This window comes from Scyliorhinus torazame, chromosome 5, assembly GCF_047496885.1.
Source record: "Scyliorhinus torazame isolate Kashiwa2021f chromosome 5, sScyTor2.1, whole genome shotgun sequence".
Classification (NCBI taxonomy): Eukaryota; Metazoa; Chordata; class Chondrichthyes; order Carcharhiniformes; family Scyliorhinidae; genus Scyliorhinus; species Scyliorhinus torazame.
Window position 1 is genome coordinate 326,591,495 of NC_092711.1, and position 19,769 is coordinate 326,611,263.

General features: G+C 47.6%; 1 protein-coding gene across 2 annotated transcripts in view; it reads right to left on the reverse strand.

Moving 5' to 3' along the window:
- Positions 1-19,769, reverse strand: part of pabir2 (PABIR family member 2) — a 104,041-nt gene that overhangs the window by 58,275 nt on the left and 25,997 nt on the right. For both annotated transcript variants that reach the window (XM_072505995.1, XM_072505994.1), the window contains exons 3-6: positions 18,754-18,810; positions 15,077-15,120; positions 14,715-14,769; positions 10,152-10,244 (exon numbers count right to left, since the gene is read on the reverse strand). In XM_072505995.1, the coding sequence (XP_072362096.1) occupies positions 10,152-10,244; positions 14,715-14,769; positions 15,077-15,120; positions 18,754-18,810 (249 nt within the window). The remainder of the gene's footprint in view (positions 1-10,151; positions 10,245-14,714; positions 14,770-15,076; positions 15,121-18,753; positions 18,811-19,769) is intronic.

Consider the following 19,769-nt stretch of genomic DNA (forward strand, 5'->3'; position numbering starts at 1 on the left):
GGCACATCCCATAATTTGTGAAACTATATCCCCAAATTGTTTATGACAAGTCTGTCAACATGGAGCTGCAACATGTTCCGAAGTGCTGCCTGGACAGTTGCTCATATCCAGCCGGACAGAGCCACAGCAGAGCAGAAGCTTCACCATTCTGACTGGGGGACGATGGGGCAACTAAACAAATCGGAAATTGGCTCGGAGGAGGTACTGTTAGTAACAATTAGAATCTTTATACAGTGCGGGAGGCCATTCGGCCCATTGAGTCTGCACTGGCTCGCTGAGAGAGCATTCAACTCAATCCCACTCCCCTGCCTTATTCCCAGAACTTTGCACATTCTTTCTTTCCAGGTAGCAATCCAATAACTCGATCAAACCTGCCTGCTCCGCCCTCTCAGGAAGTTCATTCCAGACTCCAAACGCCCTCTGTGTGCATATCTTTTCAAAGAACAAAGAACAAAGAAATGTACAGCACAGGAACAGGCCCTTCGGCCCTCCAAGCCCGTGCCGACCATGCTGCCCGACTAAACTACAATCTTCTACACTTCCTGGGTCCGTATCTCTCTATTCCCATCCTATTCATATATTTGTCAAGATGCCCCTTAAATGTCACTATTGTCCCTGCTTCCACCACCTCCTCCGGTAGCGAGTTCCAGGCACCCACTACCCTCGGCGTAAAAAACTTGCCTCGTACATCTACTCTAAACCTTGCCCCTCTCACCTTAAACCTATGCCCCCTAGTAATTGACCCCTCTACCCCGGGGAAAAGCCTCTGACTATCTACTCTGTCTATGCCCCTCATAATTTTGTAGACCTCTATCAGGTCGCCCCTCAACCTCCTTCGTTCCAGTGAGAACAAACTGAGTTTATTCAACCGCTCCTCATAGCTAATGCCCTCCATACCAGGCAACATTCTGGTAAATCTCTTCTGCACCCTCTCTAAAGCCTCCACATCCTTCTGGTAGTGTGGCGACCAGAATTAAACACTAACAAGTGTGGCCTAACTAAGGTTCTATACAGCTGCAACATGACTTGCCAATTCTTATACTCAATGCCCCGGCCAATGAAGGCAAGCATGCCGTATGCCTTCTTGACTACCTTCTCCACCTGTGTTGCCCCTTTCAGTGACCTGTGGACCTGTACTCCTAGATCTCTTTGACTTTCAATACTCTTGAGGGTTCTACCATTCACTGTCTCTTCCCTACCTGCATTAGACCTTCCAAAATGCATTACCTCACATTTGTCCGGATTAAACTCCATCTGCCATCTCTCCGCCCAAGTCTCCAAACAATCTAAATCCTGCTGTATCCTCTGACAGTCCTCATCACTATCCGCAATTCCACCAACCTTTGTGTCGTCTGCAAACTTACTAATCAGACCAGTTACATTTTCCTCCAAATCATTTATATATACTACAAACAGCAAAGGTCCCAGCACTGATCCCTGTGGAACACCACTGGTCACAGCCCTCCAATTAGAAAAGCATCCTTCGCTTCCGGTTGCGGCGATGCCCAGCTAAGCCGCACGTTTCGGCAGCTCCAGCTCAAACGGACCTTCGGGCTCTTTTAAGAGCCCCAACGGGAAATTTTTTCAGGACGAAACCCGGTGTGGGGTGAGTTAACAGGGAGTCCCCCCCAACGAAACAGAAAAATATCGGCGGCGGTGGCTACATCGCAAAGAATCCTCGAGGAAAGGGACAGGAGGAAAAAAGAAGCAAGATGGCGGCGGAGAAAGCCCAGGCGACATGGGGCCCGATCAAGACGAATTCTTAAGGTGGTGTGTGGAGCTACTTAAGAAGGAGGTGCTGACCCCGATGCTACAGGCAATTGAGGGGCTTAAGGAGGCACAAAGGACCCAGGAGACGGAGCTCCGCGTGGTGGAGCAGAAGGTGACGGATAATGAAGACGAGATCCTGGGCCTGGCGGTCAAAACACAGACGCACGAGGCGCACCACAAAAAGTGCATTGAAAGGATTGAGGCCCTAGAAAACAGAGCACGAAGGAAGAACCTTCGGATCCTGGGTCTTCCTGAGGGAGTGGAAGGAGCGGACTACGGGGCTTACGTGAGCACGATGCTAAGCTCGCTGATGGGAGCTGAGGCCCCTTCGGGCTCCTTAGAAGTGGAGGGGGCTCATCGGGTCCCTGCGAGGAGACCAAAGGCGGGAGAACCACCTTGGGCGACGATCGTGCGATTTCATCGCTTCAATGATAGAGAAGTGGTTCTGAGATGGGCCAAAAAGGTAGAGTAGTAGATGGGAGAATGCGGTGGTACGGGTGTACCAGGATTGGAGTGCGGAGGTGGCGAGAAGGAGGGCGAGTTTTAATCGAGCCAAGGAGGTGCTACACAAGAAGGTGAAGTTCGGGATGCTGCAGCCGGCGCGACTATGGGTCACGTACCAGGAGAGACATCACTACTTCGAAACGGCGGAAGAAACATGGACCTTTATTAAAGACGAGAAACTGTATCGGAACTGAGGGACTGATCTTAGAGGGGAAATGACACTGTCGATGTATATAGGGATGTAAATTGAGAAGGGGGGGGGGGGGACACTAAGAAATGTGGGCGCCGGTGGGGGGAAAGAAGAGACATAGGCGGGGGATGAGGAATGGGAGTGGGGCGGCAGAGGGAGCTGCGCCACAAGAGGCGGGACAACTACAGAGAATACGGGGCCTACTGTCCTTGTTCCCGCGCCAGAAAGGTGATGGCGAGAAGATAGGCGCAAGGTAGATGGGAGTTCCCCACACGGGGGGGGGGTCAAGGAGTGAGCGGGAGAAGCCAGGGTCAGTTGAAGTCAGCTGACTTTCGGAAGTAATATGGGGGGAGCAATCACGCTAAATGGGGATCTAGCGGGGGGGGGGGGGGGGGGGGGGGGGGAAGAGGATAACTGGGTTGCTGCTGCAGAAATCAAAGAGGAACTGGTTAAAGAAAGGGTGGTCGGGGCTGGAATGCGCCACCTGGGAAACGGGTGGGAGCGCGGAATGGGGACGTGGGACTGGCCTAGAGAGGGTGATGGCTAGTCGACACGGGAAGGGGGCAGGTAGCCCCCCAGTGCGGCTGATCACGTGGAACGTGAGAGGCCTAAATGGACCGATTAAAAGGGCCCGAGTGTTCGCGCACTTGAAAGGACTGAGGGCAGACGTGGCTATGCTCCAGGAGACGCACCTGAAGGTGGCGGACCAAGTTAGGTTAAGGAAAGGATGGGTGGGACAGGTGTTCCATTCAGGGCTGGATGCAAAGAATAGAGGACCATACTGGTGGGGAAACGGGTATCATTCGAAGCTAGGAGCATTGTAGCAGATAGTGGAGGCAGATATGTGATGGTGAGTGGCAGGCTGGAGGGAACGGAGGTCGTGTTGGTTAACGTATATGCCCCGAATTGGGATGATGCGGGATTCATGAAGCGGATGCTGGGACGTATCCCGGACCTGGAGGTAGGAAATTTGATAATGGGAGGAGACTTCAACACCGTGCTGGACCCAGGGTTAGATAGATCTAGATCTAAGAACGGAAGAAGGCCGGCAACGGCCAAGGTGCTTAAGGGGTTTATGGACCAAATGGGGGGGGGGGAGTGGATCCGTGGCGATTTGTTAGACCGAAGGACAGAGAGTTCTCCTTCTTCTCCCATGTTCACAAGGTGTACTCCCGGATAGATTTCTTTGTTTTGGGAAGGTCGTTGATCTCGAGGGTGGAAAGAACTGAGTATTCAGCCATAGCGGTTTCGGACCATGCCCCACACTGGGTGGACCTGGAACTAGGAGAGGAAAGGGAGCAGAGAGCACTCTGGCGATTAGATGTGGGATTGATGGCGGATGAGGGAGTGTGTGCAAGAGTGCGGGGATGTATCGAGAGATACCTGGAGGCCAATGACGATGGGGAGGTCAGAGTGGGAGTGGTATGGGAAGCACTAAAGGCGGTGGTCAGAGGAGAGCTGATCTCCATCAGGGCCCACAAAGGGAAAACAGAGGCCAAGGAAAGGGAAAGATTACTGGGGGAGATTTTAAGGGTGGATAAAGAATATGCGGAGGCTCCGGAGGAGGGACTATACAGGGAGAGACGACGACTCCAGACGGAGTTCGACCTGCTGACCACTAGGAGGGCGGAGGTGCTGTGGAGGAAGGCACAGGGGATGAGATATGAATATGGGGAAAAGGCTAGTCGCCTGTTGGCCCATCAGCTGCGAAAGAGGACAGCGGCGAGGGAGATAGGGGGAATTAGAGACGAAAAGGGAGCTACGGTGCGGAGAGCAGGGAAGATAAACGAGGTGTTCAAGACCTTTTACGAAAGACTTTATAAGTCCCAACCCCCGGAGGGAAAAGAGGAGATGCAGCAGTTTTTGGACCAATTAAGGTTCCCGAGGGTGGAGGAGCAGGAGGTGGAAGCCCTGGGGGCACCAATTGGGGTGGACGAGGTAACCAAGGGGCTGGGGAACATGCAGGCAGGGAAGGCCCCGGGACCAGATGGGTTCCCGGTGGAATTTTATAGAAAATATGTGGACTTGCTGGCCCCGCTGTTGGTGAGGACTTTTAACGAGGCCAGGGAAGGAGGGACTTTACCCCCGACAATGTCGGAGGCGACGATATCGCTAATTTTGAAGCGGGATAAAGATCCCTGCAGTGCGGGTCCTATAGGCCTATTTCACTACTAAATGTAGACGCCAAATTGCTAGCAAAGGTGCTGGCAACGAGGATAGAGGATTGTGTTCCGGGGGTGGTGCACGAAGACCAGACAGGATTCCGTAAAGGGGAGACAACTAAATGTTAACGTGCGACGGCTATTAGGGGTGATAATGATGCCCCCAGCAGAGGGGGAGGCAGAGATAGTGGCGGCAATGGATGCAGAGAAGGCATTTAATAGGGTGGAGTGGGAGTATCTATGGGAGGTGCGGAGGAGGTTCGGGTTCGGGGACGGGTTTGTTAGCTGGGTCAAACTCCTCTATGGGGCCCCAACGGCAAGTGTGGTCACGGGTCGGCAAAGATCGGAGTATTTCCGACTATACAGGGGAACAAGACAGGGATGCCCGCTATCTCCATTACTGTTCGCGTTGGCAATTGAACCACTGGCCATGGCGCTGAGAGACTCCAGAAAATGGAGAGGGGTGATTAGAGGGGGAGAAGAACACCTAGTGTCACTTTACGCAGATGACCTACTGCTGTATGTGACGGACCCAGTGGGGGGGATGACAGAGGTCATGCAGACATTGAGGGAGTTCGGAGATTTCTCGGGATATAGGCTTAACATGGGAAAGAGTGAACTTTTTGTGATACATCCTGGGGACCAGAGTAGAGGGATAGATGGCCTGCCTTTAAGGAGAGTGGAAAGAAACTTCCGATACCTGGGGATTCAGATAGCCAGGAGCTGGGGAACCTTGCACAGGCTTAATCTGACACGATTGGTGGAACAAATGGAAGAGGATTTCAAGAGGTGGGACATGCAGCCACTGTCACTGGCGGGCAGAGTGCAGGCAATTAAGATGATGGTCCTCCCAAGGTTCCTATTTGTATTCCAATATCTCCCTATACTGATCACTAAGGCCTTCTTTTAAAAAAAGACAGGAGCATCACTAGCTTTGTGTGGGCAGGGAAAGTTCAGAGGGTAAGGAGGGGGTTCTTACAACGTAGTAGAGACAGAGGGGGACTGGCGCTGCCGAATTTGGGCGACTACTACTGGGCCGCCAATGTGGCGATGATCCATAAATGGATGATAGAAGGAGAGGGAGCGGCGTGGAAAAGATTAGAGAGGAAGTCCTGTAAAGGGACGAGTCTAGAGGCGCTGGTGACGGCGCCACTACCGTTCTCACCAAAATAATTTACCACGAACCCAGTGGTGGCAGCAACATTAAATATCTGGGGGCAATGGAGGCGACAGAGAGGTGTGCTGGGTGCCTTGGTGGGGTCCCCAATTAGGAACAACCATAGATTTGCCCCAGGGAGAATGGATGGAGGATTCCAGAGCTGGCACCAGTTGGGAATTAGGAGGGTGGGAGATTTATTTATAGACGGGACGTTTGCGAGCTTGGGAGCGTTGGAGGAAAAGTATAAGCTGCCCCGGGGAAATTTCTTTAGGTAGATGCAGGTGAGGGCGTTCACAAGACAACAGGTGAGGGAATTTCCATTGCTCCCGACACACGGGATCCAGGATAGAATGCTCTCGGGGGTGTGGGTCGGAGAGGGCAAGGTGTCAGAGATATACCGAGAGATGAGAGAAGAGGGGGAGGAGCTGGTGGGCGAACTGAAAGGAAAATGGGAAGAGGAGCTCGGGGAGGAGGTAGAGGAGGGTCTGTGGGCGGATGCCCTAAGCAGGGTAAATTCCTCTTCCTCGTGTGCCAGGCTTAGCCTGATTCAATTTAAGGTGCTGCATAGAGCACACATAACGGGAGCAAGGTTGAGCAGGTTCTTCGGAGTGGAGGACAAGTGTGGGAGGTGCGGCGGAAGCCCGGCAAACCACACGCATATGTTCTGGCTGTGCCCGGCACTGGAGGGGTATTGGAGGGGAGTGACGGGAGTGATCTCGAAAGTGGTGGCGGTTCGGGTCAAACCAGGCTGGGGGTTAGCTCTATTTGGAGTTGCGGATGAGCCGTGAGTGCAGGAGGCGAAAGAGGCCGATGTTGTGGCCTTTGCGTCCCTAGTAGCCCGGCGTAGGATTTTACTCATGTGGAAGGAAGCGAAACCCCCCGGACTGGAGGCCTGGATAAACGATATGGCGGGGTTCATTAAACTGGAGCGGATTAAGTTTGCACTGAGAGGATCGGCTCAAGGGTTCACCAGACGGTGGCAACCGTTCCTCGACTACCTAGCGGAGCGTTAGAGGGAAGATAGATGACCAGCAGCAGCAACTCAGGGGGGGGAGGGGGGGGGGGGGGGGGGGGGGAGAAAGTTTCATTTTATGTTATTTGGTTAGTTTACCATGTTAGTTAGTTACTCTTTATTAGATTGTAGTTATCATGTTACTTGTACTGTTAACTTTTCTTTTTGTTTGATGTGTAAGGGGACAAATTGTGAATGAAAAATTACAATAAAATATATTTTTTTTAAAAAAAGAAAAGCTCCCTTCCATTGCTACTCTCTGCCTTCTATGACCTAGCCAGTTCTGTATCCACCTTGCCAGCTCACCCCTGATCCCATGTGACTTCACCTTTTGTACTAGTCTACCATGAGGGACCTTATCAAAGGACTTACTAAAGTCCATATAGACAACATCCACTGCCCTACCTGCATTAATCATCTTAGTGACCTCCTCGAAAAACTCTATCAAGTTAGTGAGACACGACCTCCCCTTCACAAAACCATGCTGCCTCTCACTAATACGTCCATTTGCTTCCAAATGGGAGTAGATCCTGTCTCAAAGAATTCTCTCCAGTAATTTCCCTACCACTGAAGTAAGGCTCACCAGCCTGTAGTTCCCTGGATTATCCTTGCTACCCTTCTTAAACAGAGGAACAACATTGGCTATTCTCCAGTCCTCCGGGACATCACCTGAAGACAGTGAGGATCCAAAGATTTCTGTCAAGGCCTCAGCAATTTCCTCTTCAGCCTCCTTCAGTATTCTGGGGTAGATCACATCAGGCCCTGGGGACTTATCTACCTAAATATTTTTTAAGATACCCAACACCTCGTCTTTTTGGATCTCAATGTGACCCAGGCTATCTACACACCCTTCTCCAGACTCAACATCTACCAATTTCTTCTCTTTGGTGAATACTGATGCAAAGTATTCATTTAGTACCTCACCCATTTCCTCTGGCTCCACACATAGATTCCCTTGCCCATCCTTCAGTGGGCCAACCCTTTCCCTGGCTACCCTCTTGCTTTTTATGTATGTGTAAAAAGCCTTGGGATTTTCCTTAACCCTATTTGCCAATGACTTTTCGTGACCCCTTCTAGCCCTCCTGACTCCTTGCTTAAGTTCCTGCCTACTTTCCTTATATTCCACACAGGCTTCGTCTGTTCCCAGCCTTTTAGCCCTGACAAATGCCTCCTTTTTCTTTTTGACGAGGCCTACAATATCTCTCGTTATCTAAGGTTCCCGGAAATTGCCGTATTTATCCTTCTTCCTCACAGGAACATGCCTGTCCTGTATTCCTTTCAACTGACACTTGAAAGCCTCCCACATGTCAGATGTTGATTTGCCCTCAAACATCCGCCCCCTTATCTATGTTCTTCAGTTCCCGCCTAATATTGTTATAATTAGCCTTCCCCCAATTTAGCACATTCATCCTAGGACCACTCTTATCCTTGTCCACCAGCACTTTAAAACTCACTGAATTGTGGTCACTGTTACCGAAATGCTCCCCTACTGAAACATCTGCCACCTGGCCGGGCTCATTCCCCAATACCAGGTCCAGTATCGCCCCTTCCCTAGTTGGACTGTCTACATATTGTTTTAAGGAGCCCTCCTGGATGCTCCTTACAAACTCTGCCCCGTCTAAGCCCCTGGCACTAAGTGAGTCCCAGTCAATATTGGGGAAGTTGAAGTCTCCCATCACCACAACCCTGTTGTTTTTACTCCTTTCCAAAATCTGCTCCTATCTGCTCCTCTATCTCCCGCTAGCTGTTGGGAGGCCTGCAGTAAACCCCCAACATTGTGACTGCACCCCTCTTATTCCTGATCTCTACCCATATAGCCTCACTGCCCTCTGAGGTGTCCTCCCGCAGTACAGCTGTGATATTCTCCCTAACCAGTAGCGCAACTCCGCCACCCCTTTTACATCCCCCTCTATCCCGCCTGAAACATCTAAATCCTGGAACATTTAGCTGCCAATACTGCCCTTCCCTCAACCAGGTCTCATCACTTTTACTCCTTTTGCTCATTATGTTGAATCTGTGCTCTCTAAATCTTGATGTTCTCCTGACAGGGAACAGTTTCTCACTAATTACCCTGTCGTACCCCACAGGATCCTGAATATCTCCATCAAGTCTCCTCTCAGTTTCTTTCCTCCCAGGAAAACAGACCCAATCTCTCCAGTCTATGCTCACAGCCACAGTTCTTCATCCCTGGAATCATTCCTGTGGGAGTACAGGGAGCCATTCTCCAGTATGGTTCCCCGAACGGGACACAGTCTCCAGGTGAGGCCTAACTAGTTCAACATTCCCTCCCTCCTTACTCTTGTATTCAATGCCCCTCTTACTAAAGCCCGAGATACTATCTAGTTTATTAACTGCTCTCTCACCAGGCCTGCCCATCTTCAATGACCCAGGTACATATACACCGAGCTCCCTCTGTTCCTGCACCTCCTTTAGAGTTTATCTCTTTGTTCTGAACTGCCTACATTCTTGCTGCCAAAATAATTCACCTTGTCTGCTTTAAACCTCACCTGCCACTTGTCTGCCCAACACACCAATATGTCGATATCCTTGTGAAGTTCAAGTCTATTCTCATCCCAGCTGACAATTTTTCCAATCTTTGCATCATCTCCAAATTTGAACTCATGCCCTGAACACCAGTCTGGGTCATTAATATATATCAGGAAGAGCAAGGGCCCCGACACTGACCCCTGGGGAACACCACTACAAACCTTCCTAATCTGAAAAACAACCATTCATCACTACTGCTTCCTGTCACTCAGCCAACTTCACATCCAAGGGCCGACTTTCACTTTTATTCCAGGAGCTAGAATTTTGCTCAAAAGTCTGTTTTGTGACCTTAGAATCATAGAATGCCTTCAGTGCAGAAGGAGGCCATTCAGCCCATCAAGTCTACACGGACTCTCTGAAAGAGCACTCTAGCTAGGTAGACTCCACAACCCTATCCCTGTAACCCCATAACCCCATCTAAGAATAACCCCATCCAAGTGAGGCTGCAGTGCTAACCACTATGCCACCGTGCTGCCCTGCTTCAAATGCATTTTGAAAATCCATATTAATTAATAATCTTTATTGTCACAAGTAGGCTTACATTTACGGGAATTGAACCTGGGCCCCTCGAGCTGTGAAGCAACAGTGCTAACCACTGTGCTACTGTGCCCTGAGCGATATGCAAATGGCGGACACATTGAGATCAGTATTACTCAGGTAGCATTAGTTCAACTCCTGCTCAATTTTGTTTCTTCACAATGACTCCCCATTAGACAAAGTTGGGTTCACTTTTTGAAAAAATCATTTACAAATGATGATACTTTTTCTTTCTGACCCGAACAAGTTACTTTGTGGAATGACTCCTACCTTCCCGATGCCTCTGGTTGGTGAAGGAGCTGGGGACACTGGGATGAAGTCAATACGCTTTGGTGAGGCAGATTTATCCAGGTCATTGTCACTCTGGGAGAACAGAATAACACTTGTTCTCAATTACTCTAGCAACGACCAGCTTGAACAGAACTCAACATGCTTCTTGGACGAAATGGCAATAATTAGACTACAGCACATACTGCATTATATTCTATTCTAGGGGGTACGTAAGAGCACTCATTGAACAAAACATTCTGTACAATTCACAGCCCTCTCACAAGCAGTTAAAGAGAATATAGCAAATTTCGCATCTTAAACAGGATGATGGTGAATGCAGAGTAACCTGCAACAGTCTTCTCACTGAGTCACACAGGTTACTGAGTACAGTTATATCATCTCAGTGAAGCACACAGGTAACTGAGTACAGTTATCACCTCAGTGAGGAACACAGGTAACTGAGTACAGTTATATCACCTCAGTGAGGCACACAGGTAACTGAGTACAGTTATATCACCTCAGTGAAGCACACAGGTAACTGAGTACAGTTATCACCTCACTGAGTCACACAGGTAACTGAGTACAGTTATATCACCTCAGCAAGACACACTGGTAACTGAGTACAGTTATATCACTTCAGCAAGACACACAGGTAACTGAGTACAGTTATATCACCTCAGCAAGACACACAGGTAACCGAGTACAGTTATATCACCTCAGTGAGTCACACTGGTAACTGAGTACAGTTATATGACCATACTGAGTCACACAGGTAACTGAGTACAGTTATCACCTCAGAGTCACACAGATAACGGAGTACAGTTATATCACCTTAGTAAATCACACAGGTAACGGAGTACAGGAGCTGTTTAGCACAGGGCTAAATCGCTGGCTTTGAAAGCAGACCAAGGCAGGCCAGCAGCACGGTTCAATTCCCGTATCAGCCTCCCCGAACAGGCGCCGGAATGTGGCGACTAGGGGCTTTTCGCAGTAACTTCATTTTTGAAGCCTACTTGTGACAATAAGCGATTTCCATTTTCTATATGACCACACTGAGTCACACAGGTAACTGAGTGCAGTTATATCACCTCAGTGCGACACACAGGTTACTGAGTACAGTTATATCACCTCAGTGAGTCACACAGGTAACTGAGTACAGTTATATCACCTCAGTGAATCACACAGGTAACTGAGTACAGTTATATCACCTCACTGAGGCACACAGGTAACTGAGTACAGTTATATCACCTCAGTGAGTCACACAGGTAACTGAGTACAGTTATATCACCTCAGTGAATCACACAGGTAACTGAGTACAGTTATATCACCTCAGTGAGTCACACAGGTAACTGAGTACAGTTATATCACCTCAGTGAATCACACAGGTAACGGAGTACAGTTATATCACCTCACTGAGGCACACAGGTAACTGAGTACAGTTATATCACCTCACTGAGTCACACAGGTAACTGAGTGCAGTTATATCACCTCAGTGAAGCACACAGGTAACTGAGTACAGTTATATCACCTCAGTGCGACACACAGGTAACGGAGTACAGTTATATCACCTCAGTGAGTCACACAGGTAACTGAGTACAGTTATATCACCTCAGTGAGTCACACAGGTAACTGAGTACAGTTATATCACCTCAGTAAGAGACACAGGGAACTGAGTGCAGTTATATCACCTCAGTAAGACACAGGTAACTGAGTACAGTTATATCACCTCAGTGAGGCACACAGGTAACTGAGTGCAGTTATATCACCTCAGTGCGACACACAGGTTACTGAGTACAGTTATATCACCTCAGTGAGTCACACAGGTAACTGAGTACAGTTATATCACCTCAGTGAATCACACAGGTAACTGAGTACAGTTATATCACCTCACTGAGGCACACAGGTAACTGAGTACAGTTATATCACCTCAGTGAGTCACACAGGTAACTGAGTACAGTTATATCACCTCAGTGAATCACACAGGTAACTGAGTACAGTTATATCACCTCAGTGAGTCACACAGGTAACTGAGTACAGTTATATCACCTCAGTGAATCACACAGGTAACGGAGTACAGTTATATCACCTCACTGAGGCACACAGGTAACTGAGTACAGTTATATCACCTCACTGAGTCACACAGGTAACTGAGTGCAGTTATATCACCTCAGTGAAGCACACAGGTAACTGAGTACAGTTATATCACCTCAGTGCGACACACAGGTAACGGAGTACAGTTATATCACCTCAGTGAGTCACACAGGTAACTGAGTACAGTTATATCACCTCAGTGAGTCACACAGGTAACTGAGTACAGTTATATCACCTCAGTAAGAGACACAGGGAACTGAGTGCAGTTATATCACCTCAGTAAGACACAGGTAACTGAGTACAGTTATATCACCTCAGTGAGGCACACAGGTTACTGAGTACAGTTATATCACCTCAGTGCGACACACAGGTTACTGAGTACAGTTATATCACCTCAGTGCGACACACAGGTTACTGAGTACAGTTATATCACCTCAGTGAGGCACACAGGTAACTGAGTACAGTTATATCACCTCAGTAAGAGACACAGGGAACTGAGTGCAGTTATATCACCTCAGTAAGACACAGGTAACCGAGTACAGTTATATCACCTCAGTGAGGCACACAGGTTACTGAGTACAGTTATATCACCTCAGTGCGACACACAGGTTACTGAGTACAGTTATATCACCTCAGTGCGACACACAGGTTACTGAGTACAGTTATATCACCTCAGTGAGGCACACAGGTAACTGAGTACAGTTATATCACCTCAGTGACTCACACAGGTAACGGAGTACAGTTATATCACCTCAGTGAGTCACACAGGTTATTGAGTACAGTTATATTATCAGCTCAGTGAGTCACACAGGTAACGGAGTACAGTTATATCACCTCACTGTGGCACACAGGTAACTGAGTACAGTTATATCACCTCAGTAAGAGACACAGGTAACTGAGTACAGTTATATCACCTCAGTGACTCACACAGGTAACGGAGTACAATTATATCACCTCAGTAAGAGACACAGGTAACTGAGTACAGTTATATCACCTCAGTGACTCACACAGGTAACTGAGTACAGTTAAATCACCTCAGTGAGTCACACAGGTTATTGAGTACAGTTATATCAGCTCAGTGAGTCACACAGGTAACTGAGTACAGTTATATCACCTCACTGTGGCACACAGGTAACGGAGTACAGTTATATCACCTCAGTGAGTCACACAGGTAACTGAGTACAGTTATATCACCTCAGTAAGACACACAGGTAACCGAGTACAGTTATATCACCTCACTGAGGCACACAGGTAATTGTGTACAGTTATATCACCTCAGTGAGTCACAGGTAAGTAAGTAGTTATATTATCACCTCACTGAGACACAGGTAACTGGGTACATGTATACTGTGAAGTGTTGGAACAAACAAAGAACAAAGAAAAATACACCACAGGAACAGACCCTTTGGCCCGCCCAAGTCTGCGCCGACCATGGTACCTGCCTAAACTAAAACGGTCTGCACTTACGAGCCCGTAACCTTCCGTATCCTTCCATTCCCACCCTATTCATATATTTGTCTAGATGCCCCTTAAATGTCGCTATCGTACCCGCTCCCACCACCTCCCCAGGCAGCGTGTTCCATATATTTACCACCCTCTGTGTAAAGAAACATGCCTCACACATCTGTTCTGAACTTTTCCCCACGCACTTTAAAACTATGTCCCCTAGTGCTTGACTCTCCTACCCTTGGAAAGAGCATCTGACTATCCACTCTGTCCATGCCATTCATAATGCAGTTGCAATTAGCCTTCCCCCAGTCTAACACCTTCACCCGAGGACCACTCTTGTCCTTTTCCATAAGCAGCTTAAAACGTAGAGAATTATGATCACTGTTTCCAAAATGATCTCCTACTGGAACTTCGATCACCTGGCCGGGCTCATTCCCCAGCACCAGGTCTAATTATGGCCCCTTCCCGAGTTGGGTTATTTACATATTGTTTCAAGAAACCCTCCTGGACGCTCCGCACAAATTCTGCTCCATCCATGCCTCTAGCAGTAAGTGTGTCCCAGTCAATATAGGGAAAGTTAAAATCACCCACCACAACAACCCTATTGTTTATGCATCTTTACAAGAACTGTCTGCATATCTGCTCCTCTATCTCCCAAAGCATATACAAATAGATAGTTTTCTCAAGGAGCACATCAGAGGACTGGAATGAGCTGTGGTTAGAACAACCTAGAAGAGGACGGCAAGGTGGCGCAGTGGTTAGCTCTGCAGTCTCACGGCACCGTGGTCCCAGGTTCGATCCCGGCTCTGGGTCACTGTCCATGTGGAGTTTACATATTCTCCCCGTGTTTGTGTGGGTTTCGCCCCCACAACCCAAAGATGTGCAGGCTAGGTGGATTGGCCACGCTAAATTGCCCCTTAATTGGAAAAAATGAATTGGGTACTCTAAATTTATAAAAAATAAAAAAGAACCTAGAAGGGTTGAATAACTGGACATTTCACTCCAAGTACATTGATCACTCACCAGGTTCAAGCTCTCTTCCCATGAAACACTCATCTGCATTGCTGCCTGCACTCCCCTGTTTAAAAAACAGATTCAGAATTAACATGGAAAGTCTACAGACTGTTAACTGGTATCAGGAGGCACCGGTAACTAAAACAGATTCTGTAGCAGTTTGAAAATACAAAACAGCAATAGCACAATACCAATTCTCAATATCGAGCTGTAGATGCCTTTTGTAAAACACCTCCCCTATGTCACAGCTGCCTGAAGTAAAATATTTTCAAAAAAAGAGACTAGCTATAATATCCAGATATAGTTGCAAAATAACTAATAGTACCAAAGACTTTGACTTTAATTTAGAATGAACATTTCTCTGATCTTACCTCTCATGAGCTGTCTCTCTGTTCATGAGATCCATTCCTTCCTCCTGGTCAAAGAAAAATCCAAGTATTGGCGTTAATTTTGATATATTTGCAGCCAGGCATAATAACAAGAGTCTGCAGCTTTGAGCGTGCACATCACGCTTCAAGCTTCACAGAATCACATTGAAAATTCCATCACACGTGAATGTGTCTTGCTGGTTCAACAGAATTTGATTGAATTTTCCCAGGAGGTGTGTCGATGAGGGCAGTGTAATTGATGTAATTTGCATAGACTTCAGTAAGGGTCTTGGCACTGTTCTGCATGGGAGACTAATCAAGAAGGTAAGGATCTATAAGATCCAAGGCAATTTGGCAAATTGGACCCAAAATTGGCTTAGTGGCAGGAGGCAGAGGGTGATGGTTGAAGGTTGTTTTTCTGTCTGGAAGCCAGTGTCCAGTGGTGTTCCGCAGGGATTGGTGTTGGGTCCCTTGCTGTTTGTAGTGTACATTAATGATCTAGATGTGAATGTGGGAGGTATGATCAGTAAGTTCACAGATGATACGGAAATTTGTGGTGTGGTAAATAGCGAGGAAGAAAGCCTGAGATTCCGGGGTGATATAGACGGGCAGAAGAGCAACAAATGGAACTTAACCCTGAAAGTGTGATGCGATTCATTCTGAGAGGACTAACAATGAAAGGGAATAAATAATGAACGGTATGGCGCTAGGAAGTACATAGGACCAGAAGAATCATGGGATGCAAGTCCATTGATCCCTGAAGGCAGCAGGATAGGTAGATAACGTGGTTAAGAAGGCCTATGAGATATTTGCCTTTCGAAGTCAAGGTACAGAATAGAAGGACAGGGGACCATAAATTCACCCCCGCGGCAATGGGCGCCTCCTTTAAAAGATGGAGGCAGGACAAAAGGGTGGTGGAAATATGCGTAGAAGGCAGAGTAGCGATCCTGGGGGAACTCATGGACAAGTTCCAGTTCCTGAAAGCGAACAAGCTCCGGCACATACAGATAAGGAACTTCCTCCGCAATGTTCCCTCAGCTACCAGGACGCTCCCTACTGGACAGACATTTCACCACAGGCGAGCTCGGGGACGGTAATTGCACGGACGATTATTAGAGGAGGTATGGTCACCGCTGGACGAGACACGGGAAAAGTGAGAGGAAGAGCTGGGCATAGAGATAGGGGGAGGACTCTAGGTTGAAGCACTGCACAGACGGTGGGGGGTGAATGTAATGCAACATGAATCCAAGGTCCCGGTTGAGGCCGTACTCATGTGTGCGGAACTTGGCTATCAGTTTCTGCTCAGCAATTCTGCGTTGGCCCTTTACATTTCTGTCCATTAAGATATACCACAAGGCACAGAAGAATCTTGCACATCCTGCCGCAAACCTTACCTCCTGCTGAGGATTTTTGGTTGCACTTTTCAACCAACATTTGTAATTGTATATTTCTTTATCAACATTTTCTATTGGGTTTTACACTGACAAGATGGTCACAATGTGGCTGCAGCCTCCGTTCTCTAGATGGTTATGTGCATGAACTTCTGAATCTCGTCTCCCAACTCCATCTCCATTGCGTAGATTAAATAACTTGTGCTGATTGGCTGACAATCAGCTATTTACTGGGATCTGCTAAACACTCCGAGTGTACTGCCCAGCATTCAGCTAAGGCCTCACAGCTATTTTGTCCCATAAGAAACATAGAAAGAAATCATACAGCACAGAAGGGCATTCGGCCCATCTTGTCCGTGCCAGGCCAAGTGCCCTTTCTAATCCCACCTTCCCGCACTCGGTCCATAGCCCCGTAGCTTACAATGCTTAAGGTGCAGATCCAGATACTAAAAGAGCTTAGGGTCTCTGCCTCCATCACCAACTCGGGCAGCGAATTCCTGACCCCCACTACTGTGTAAAAAGGTTCTTCCTCTTGTCCCCTCTACACCTTCTGCCACTTATCTTGAATCTATGTCCGCTGGTTTTAGAATTCTCCACCAGGGGAAACATTTTATCCTGTCCACTCTACCTCTTCCCCTCATAATTTTGTACACCTCCATAGTCACCCCTTTTTGTTCCAAGGAAAATAACTCCAACTTATCCAATCTCTCCTCGTAGCTACACTTTTCCAGCCCTGGCAACATTCTTGTAAACCTCCTCTGCTCTCTCTCTCCAGATCAATAACGTCCTTCCTGTAATCTGGCGACCTGAACTGCACAAAATATTCCAGTTGTGGCCTCACCAGTGTTTTATACAATTCCAACATTATATCCTTACTTTTATATTCTACACCTCTGCCAATGAAGGAGAGCATTCTTGCTGAACAACCCTGTCTACTTGAACGGCTGCCTTTACGGACCTGTATGCCAAGATCTCTCACTTCATCTACCCCTCTTAGTATATTCCCATTTATTGTGTACTCTCTATAACTGTTTGACCTCCCTAAATGCTGACCTCACAATTCTGTGTTAATTTCCATCTGCCACTTTATCGCTCACTCCCCCAGCCCATCTACATCACTCTGGAGATTGTAGCTATCCTCTACACTGTCCACATTCGGCCAATCTTTGCATCATCTGCAAATTTCCCAATCGTTTTCCCCAAGTTCACATCCAAATCGTTAATATATAACACAAACAGCAAGTGTCCCAATACCGAGCCCTGTGGAACACCACTTGAAAGAGCTTTCCAATTGCAAGGGCAGCCATCGACCATTACTCTTTGCTTCCTGTTGCTATGCCAATTTTTTATCCAGTTTGCCACATTGCCCTGTATCCCATGGGCTTTCACTTTCTTGACCAATCTGCTGTGTGGGACTTTGTCAAACACCTTGCTAAAATCCATGTACACCACATCCACCGCACTACCTTCATAAACCCTTCTTGTCACTTCCTCAAAGAATTCAATCAAATCTTTGAGACAAGATCTTCCTTTATCAAACCCATGCTGACCATCCCGGACTAGTCTCTGCCTTTCTATGTGACAGTTAATCCTATCTCTCAGGATGATTCTACTAATTTGCCCACCACTGACACAAGTCTAGCTGGCCTATAATTGATTGGCATTTCCTTCCATCCCTTTTAAAACAATGGAATCACGTTTGCATTTCCCCAGTCCTCTGGTACCTCCCCTGTGTCTAGTGAAGATTGGAAAATCATCCTCAGAGCATCTGCTATCTCCTCCCTGACCTCCTTCAGTAGCCTCGGAAACAATCCATCTGACCCTGGCGACTTATTAACTTTCAAGGATTTCAATCCTTCGAGTACTTCCTCTCTTTGATTATCCCATCCAGTATCTCAGAGTGCTCCTCCTGGACTACTATATCCGTATCATATGAGAAGATTTGTTACAGGTCAGTGCATCTGTACAAAACAAAAACATGTCAATAGAATCAGGCAATTTACTTCCATGTGTTATAACTCCTATACACACAGCAGCTTGCACTGTACGCTGACAAACATTTTCATTTTAGTCTGTAAACTAATTTAACATGCTGGATGTCTCTTGTAGAATGCAATAATAACTAGGTTACTGATGAAAAGCTCCCCAGCAAACAAATACCGTACAGACCAGGAGCATTGGCACAATCTCCAATCAGCAGCAGAGTATGATTGACACACCAAAGCCCTGTACTGAACTCTCCCTCTGTTCTCAGTTGTAACTACAACAGTAAATGTGCATCAGCATTACCTGTTTGATCTGATGCAGCCTGCTGCTGGGGATACGAACTGGTGATGAGGGAACAATCTACAAAACAAAGGTAAACTCAATAATAAATGCAAGCAGTTCATTACAAATATAGAACCTACACATTTCAAATTTTCAAATTACATTTTGTGTGAATTTTTGTGATCAAACTGAGAAATATATCATCCCTCGGGAATGCAGCGCTGTTTTTAGATACACAATGCTAAACAAGCTCAACATTGCACACAACAAAGGATTTGGGCAGCACGGTAGCCTTGTGGATAGCACAATTGCTCCACAGCTCCAGAGTCCCAGGTTCGATTCCGGCTTGGGTCACTGTCTGTGCGGAGTCTGCACATCCTCCCCGTGTGTGCGTGGGTTTCCTCCGGGTGCTCCGGTTTCCTCCCACAGTCCAAAGATGTGCAGGTTAGGTGGATTGGCCATGATAAATTGCCCTTAGTGTCCAAAATTGGCCTTAGTGTTGGGTGGGGTTACTGGGTTATGGGGATAGGGTGGCGGTGTTGACCTTGGGTAGGGTGCTCTTTCCAAGAGCTGGTGCAGACTCGATGGGCTGAATGGCCTCCTTCTGCACTGTAAATTCTATGATCTATGATTGGAGCTGGAGCGCAGTGTTCTGACCTCTTCTGAGATGTGGCTGAATCACTCCAAACCTGCAATTTGGTGTGGCCACTCTGTGACACTGACCAGTGAGACCTGGGTTGGAACCAACCAAGCTTGCTTTGCCCTGGACCCCTGTACACCGTTTATCCCATCATTCTCAGGCACTCTGCTGGCTGGGCAGTGCAGTGATAGGTAGGATGGAATTCATGGAATTCCTTGCCCAGTGAAGCAGTTGAGGCTCCTTCATTAAATGTTTTTAAGATAAAGATAGATAGTTTTTTGAAGAATAAAGGGATTAAGGGTTATGGTGTTCGGGCCGGAAAGTGGAGCCGAGTCCACAAAAGATCAGCCATGATCTCATTGAATGGCGGAGCAGGATCAAGGGGCCAGATGGCCTA